The sequence below is a fragment of the Myotis davidii genome, unplaced genomic scaffold (assembly GCF_000327345.1).
Source record: "Myotis davidii unplaced genomic scaffold, ASM32734v1 scaffold223, whole genome shotgun sequence".
NCBI classification, from domain to species: domain Eukaryota; kingdom Metazoa; phylum Chordata; class Mammalia; order Chiroptera; family Vespertilionidae; genus Myotis; species Myotis davidii.
The window spans coordinates 5,373,656-5,379,818 of NW_006294609.1; the positions used below are offsets into that span (position 1 = coordinate 5,373,656).

General features: G+C 59.4%; 2 protein-coding genes across 2 annotated transcripts in view; one reads left to right on the forward strand and one right to left on the reverse strand.

Moving 5' to 3' along the window:
• The window catches only part of DTX1 (deltex 1, E3 ubiquitin ligase), a 30,062-nt gene extending 27,720 nt beyond the window's left edge, over positions 1-2,342 (forward strand). The window contains exons 7-10 of the mRNA XM_015567278.1: positions 1-49; positions 140-301; positions 402-491; positions 1,102-2,342. The exon at positions 1-49 is cut by the window's left edge and continues 8 nt beyond it. Of these exons, the coding sequence (XP_015422764.1) occupies positions 1-49; positions 140-301; positions 402-491; positions 1,102-1,326 (526 nt within the window). The 3' untranslated portion in view covers positions 1,327-2,342. The remainder of the gene's footprint in view (positions 50-139; positions 302-401; positions 492-1,101) is intronic.
• A 1,101-nt stretch (positions 2,343-3,443) lies between these two features.
• The window catches only part of RASAL1 (RAS protein activator like 1 (GAP1 like)), a 23,690-nt gene continuing 20,970 nt past the window's right edge, over positions 3,444-6,163 (reverse strand). The window contains exons 17-20 of the mRNA XM_015567279.1: positions 6,123-6,162; positions 5,338-5,458; positions 4,248-4,321; positions 3,444-3,990 (exon numbers count right to left, since the gene is read on the reverse strand). Coding sequence (XP_015422765.1) covers positions 3,851-3,990; positions 4,248-4,321; positions 5,338-5,458; positions 6,123-6,162 — 375 coding nt within the window. The 3' untranslated portion in view covers positions 3,444-3,850. The remainder of the gene's footprint in view (positions 3,991-4,247; positions 4,322-5,337; positions 5,459-6,122; position 6,163) is intronic.

The following is a 6,163-nucleotide window of genomic DNA, read 5'->3' on the forward strand; positions in this document are numbered from 1 at the left end:
CATGTACCACCTGCTGTGCCTGGTGGCCATGTACTCCAACGGCAACAAGGTGGGCTGGGGGACCGTGCGTGGGGGCTGGCGAGGGAGCCCCGTGGAGCTGGGGCCTCCGGGGACCTCACCCCAGCCTCCCCTGCTGCAGGACGGCAGCCTGCAGTGCCCCACCTGCAAGGCCATCTACGGGGAGAAGACGGGCACTCAGCCTCCTGGGAAGATGGAGTTCCACCTCATCCCCCACTCGCTGCCTGGCTTCGCGGACACCCAGACCATCCGCATTGTCTATGACATCCCCACAGGCATCCAGGTGAGCCCCCTCGGACTCCTGACCCCAACTCCTTCAACCCCTCCAGAGCCCCCCCTCCACTCCTGTCTGTGGTTCCAGCCCCGGCTGCTCCTTTCCGCAGGGCCCTGAGCACCCCAACCCAGGCAAGAAGTTCACCGCCAGAGGCTTCCCGCGCCACTGCTATCTGCCCAACAACGAGAAGGGCCGGAAGGTGGGTGTCCTGAGGCTGCAGGGCTGTGGGCCAGGGCTTGCTCTCCCATTCCTCCCCACACCAGAGGGGCCGGGACCACCTAGTGTGCGTCTAGCCCTGCCAGGCACTGCTGAGGTCAAGGTCTAGGCTGCATGTTACGGATAAAGAAACAGCCTCAGAGAGGGCAAGTAACTTGCCCAAGGTCACACAGCCAGTAAGTGGTGGAGCCTGTATTTGAACCCAAGCAGTCCAGGCTTTTCACCACCACATTATAGGTGTTGTGTCTGCTTCTACTTATTGTTTTTCGAGAGAAGCCAGAAATGCTGATTTTTCATGCATTTAAAAATCTGCACGTTTTTAAAAATTGCAAACGAAGTCACATAGTGTGGGGTCCAAACCAAGCTGCAGAGGGCCATCGCTTTCAGACCCTCCCCTCACCCCCAGAAAACACAGGCAGATAACTTGGAACGAGTCTGTCCAGGGAAGGAACCGGCCAAACCCAGCAGCCAGAGGGCCTCCTGCTGGGCTCAGGGGGCCTCATGGAGCCACAGTGTGGCAGGGAGGGGAGGCGGGGCTGGAGGGGGCTGTGGGCGGGGCTGCCTCTGACCCCGCCCACCGCCCGGCTCTGCAGGTGTTGCGACTGCTCATCACCGCCTGGGAGCGGAGGCTCATCTTCACCATCGGCACCTCCAACACCACGGGCGAGTCGGACACCGTGGTGTGGAACGAGATCCACCACAAGACCGAGTTCGGATCCAACCTCACGGGCCATGGCTACCCAGACGCGAGCTACCTAGACAACGTGCTGGCCGAGCTCACCGCCCAGGGCGTGTCGGAGGCCACGGCCAAAGCCTGAGGCCCCAGGCTGCCCACCGTCCCTCCTGCTTCGCCCCTGGCCCAGCACAGGCCTCCCTCCACCAGGTCTGACCTCCCGGTGGCCCAGGTTCAGGGCTGGGGAGGAGCCTGTGGAAGAAGCCGGAAGCGCTCTGGACGTTTGGCTGGTGGCCACTGGGAACGATGGGAAGACGGCAGGCCGGCCAGCTCCGACTCTGGGAGGGTCGCAGGGAGAGCACCAGAGACCACAGCGACCTCCCTCCCACCCCTCACACAAACAGTGTCCTGTTGAACACATGCACGCACACCCACGTGCCTCTACTTGCCCCCAGTCTGGGGGGGAAGAGACAGAAGACCCCTGTGACACTCCATGTGGATCCCGTGTGTGTCTGTCGCCTCCGTCCGTACAAGCTTGTCTGCCAGCAGGAGGATTCAGGTCAAGCACGTAGGGACCTGCTGGGGCTCCTGGGGGAGAAGGGGACTCTTGGGGAGCTCCGCTGACCCCGTCTGTGTCACTGTCACCATCTCTGCCCTGAGCGGGTCTGCAAAGGGGCCGGCCAGAGAGAGGGGGCCTAGAGGTATCATCTGTGCTCGTGTCTCCTCATCCTCTGGGACCCTGACCTCCTCCTCCGCCGCCTCCCCTCCCCTCCCCAGGCCTAGGTCTGTCCCAGATAAAGGCGCTGTTCTCCTTTCCTCCCACCCCATCCTCTCCACCAAGTCGTTTCCAATGTCGAGACCCAAAGGCCGGCGCTTCTGGCTTCGGGAGCGAGGCGAGGAGGCCTGGCTTAAGCCAGCGGATCTGCAAAAGCAGACCGGAGAGCAGAGCGTCCATTTCCCTCACTTGGAAGTGGGCAGTGGGGTGGCTGATGGTCTCGACCAACCAGGGGCCTGTTGCCCAGGCAACTCACCAGCTCCGCCTCTGTTGATTGGCTGCCACGGTGGATGTCAGCCAAGAATTAAAGGGACGCCAGTGATCGCTCTTTTGAAAACCTACCAGTCCCACTGTGGGTGGAGAAATAAACGGTCTTTCTCCTCCTCGCCCTGTCTTTTCCTGCCAAGGAAGGAGGGCGGGGGGCAGCTCTGTGACGACCCTAAGAACGTTGCCCCTCTTGGCCTTGGGCAGCTGGCGAGGCAGGGACCCCATAATTCTCTTGTCCGGGGGCAGAGGGTGTGATGGTGGCAGAGGCAGCTACCCAAGAGGACAGAGATTAAGGTTTGTTCTCTGGCAGGGGCACCAAGCCATGCACACAGTGCTCCCTGGTACAATTACTAGGAAGGGGGCTCGCTGGGAGCTCAGAGGCTCTGGGAAAGTATGGGAGAAAGCTGGGAGACGCACGACCAGCTCCTGGGTACCTCAGGACCCCCGTCTCTGCCCTGGAGAAGGAGGGCCAGGTTCTGTCTACCGAGGGAAGAGCCAATCCCAGGATCTGCAACAAGCTTCTGATCGGCGTTTGCAAAAGCCGGAAATGCCCAGGTGGCTGTTGCGGGTGCTGCGGCTCCAAGCGACCCCTGCTGGCCACACATGGGATAGCGCCGCATCCTGCTCCACCTCCCAATTCAGGTAGGTTCTGTCCCACCCTATAGTCACACAAAACCAGAGTCTTTGGAGGCCCTACCAGGTCTGCCCGTTGGGTGTTTCCAAACATTTTGTCCTCTGGGATTCATTCTCAACAGGCTCTCACCCCAAACTCTAATAGGTAAAATCGCCCAGCCCCCTGATCCTCAAATCCCATGATCATCCAGGTCACCTGAGCAGCTTGTTAAGAATCCTGACTCCTCCCACCCACACTCCTTCAGGTTGTGATGCAGAAGATCCCGGCGCAGCCCAGGGAGCTGCATTTCTAGCAGACACCCCAGGGGAAGGGGAGGCTTGGGGCCACACTCTGAGAAACTCCCTGGTTCCTGGGCTATTTCTAGGTCACTCCCTCCTCGTTTTATACAGGGTAAACTGAGGCTCAAAGGGGGAAAGGAGCCTGGCTGAAGGTGTCCCAGACTCCCAGGGTCTGTCTGGGCCTTGCACATTGCGCTCCCAGCCTGTTCTTCCTCAGGCACCTGATTCTGGAAGCTTGTGGTTAGGGCCGTCCACCCAGGGCACGGCTCAGGAGGATCAGTGCGGGTACAGTGATTGGCAGACGTGAAAACAGGAAGGGCTGAGCCCGTTTAGTGCTTGCCTGGGGCAACAAGGCCACATGGGCATGAGGGATTCAGGTACAGCTGTATCCAGCAGCCTCAGTGGGGTGGGTACAGGCCGGTCCCAAGAAGCAGAGACCTCAGGCTGAGCCAAATGAGTCAGGTTCCTTATCCCAGCCACTCCAGTCTGCCTCAACCCCGTCAACTCAGAGAGTGAGACTCCTTCCGTGGGAGGCTGGCCCCTGCCTCCATGCGCCAGGCTTTGGGCTTAGAGCACACGGGACTGGGAGGTCTCCAGAAGCCTCAGCATCGACGAAGAAGGTACAGGACAGTCGCAAGGAGACTCCTGGGCCAGGGTGCGCGGAGACGGGCCCAGTGGCTCCTCATTCTTCCCCCAGGCTGCCTGTAGCATTTCCTCAGGGCCCGCGGGGACCCGAGACCGCCTTCCTCTGCTCCTGCTGCTGGAACTCCTCATGGGCTCGATCCAGGTCCTCCAGCACCTCCAGCAGGCGGGAAGCTGCTTCTCTCTGCCCAGCCAGGGCATCGGGACAGGCCCCTGGGAGGGAGGCAAGGGGGCCCCAGGGGCTTAGCCAGGTCAGGGCAGGCTGCCAGAATCCACAACCAGTGGCCTTCTCGGGCTCCAGATTTGCCTGGTGCCGTGAGAATCCTTAAAGGGACTAGAACCCACACACACAGCCTTGGGCCTGCTGGTGGATACAGGAGAGGACCTTGGAGGTGTGAGGGATGTACTTGCAGGTTGTGGGAGGTGTCAGAGCGGGCCAAGGAAAGGGACCGCCTTAACTTGACCCTTACCTTCCATGACACCGGAGTCCTCCATGTCTGCCTCCGGACTTGAATCCATGTTGAAATCCTCCAGGAATTTCATCCTAGAAATTGAGAGGGAGAAAGACAAGGCTGAGCCCTGCCTGAGGGCTTCTCTGCTGGTTGCAGGAGACATTCAGGTTGTCACTAACCAGCACCACCCACATCCTCATCACAGCCAGTGTCTACGGCAGCGGTTCTCAACCTGTGGGTCGCGACCCCTTTGGCGGTCAAACGACCCTTTCACAGGGGTCGCCTAAGACCATCCTGCATATCAGATATTTACATGACGATTCATAACAGTAGCAATGTGACAGTTATGAAGTAGCAACGAAAATAATTTTATGTTTAGGTTACAACATGAGGAACTGTATTTAAAGGGCCGTAAGGTTGAGAACCACTGGTCTATAGAGTCCCAGATACTGTTCTCGGCCCTTCGATGGATTAACTTATTCAATTACCACAAAAAAGGATCTGAGGTAAGTGCTTCCTATTACCTCCGTTTACTGTTTGGTCACTGAGGCACAGAGAGGTAAATACCCTGCCTAAGGCTGCACAGCATCACGATAGTTACCATTTATCGAAAGCTACCCGGCACCTACACAGGGCTCTACCTGTATTAGCTCATTTGATCCTCAGGACAACCCCATGAGGTGGGTACTGTTACTAACCCTGGTTTCCAAAAGAGGAAACTAAGGTACAGAGAAGGTAAGCAACCTGCCCAAGACCACACAGCCAGCACGTGGCCAGGCCAGGATTTGAACCCACGCAGGCCAGCTTCAGCACCCACTCTGCAATGAGTTAGAACAAATGTCTGTCGCTGGATAACAATGCCCTGAGGCCAGGAAGGGGAAGGGGCACAGCCACGGTCTCTGGAGCCCCAGGTACTAGAAGATGCTAAGATCCAGGGATGAGGGTCCGCCTGAGGGTGCTTCCCCACCCTCACCTCTAGCTTGACCCCCCTACCCCACCCTCAGCTGATGCGCATGGAATGAATGACTAGATGAGGAGGGGAGGCCTCAGTGGGCACCTGGCCCAGCTGGTCCTGGGGGTGCAGTGGGATGGGGAGGGGGGCACCCACCTGAGCTGGTCCCGCCCCAGGAGCAGCTGCCGATACACCATCTGCGTCTCAGCATCGGGATCCAGCGGGTCACTCCAGTCTCCCAGGGTGACGGCCGAGTGTGTGTGGCTGCATCCGGCAGCTAAGGGGACACGACATCATCCATAACCCCTCTCATCCCCCCCCCACATTAGCCCCCAAGGCAGGCTGTCACCAAGCCCTGCCCCTTCCACCTCTACTTCAAGCCCCTCTGCCTCCACCCTCACCCAGCAGAGCAGTGGCCTCACCTCTCTCCAGCCTCCCACGGTCTAGGCACCAGCCACACGGAGCCTTTTAACCTTCCTGCCCTCTCTGCCTCCAGTCCAGGCCTCTGCTTGCCTGTAACATCCTTCCATACCCCATCCCTGAACCCAGCTTCGCTGCTCCACTCCTACTCTTCTCAGGTCACATCTAAGCAGCACCTCCTCCAGGAAGCCCTCCTTGATCTCCTGCCCGTCCTCTGGAGTCCCCAAAGCCCCGTCTTGGCACTTAGGAAGCTGTGTTACAAGTGCCTGGTTATTCGCTTGTCTACCCTGAGAGCAGGCCTGATGCCTGTCTGTGAACCACTAGATGCCTGGTGCGAAGTGGGTGCTTACAGGATCGTACCCCACATTTAATCCTCACAAAACCGTAGGAGGGAGGCCTGTTACCAACCGCATTCCGCCCTTGAGGAGCCTGAGGCATAGAGAGGTGATGCTGCTCAGCGAGCCCAGACAGCTGATTGACAGGTGGGGTGGGCGGAGCCTGAGCCCGCCCCGCCCCCTCACCTGAGAGCTCCGCCTGGAGGCAGCAGGTCCAGCGCGCGCCG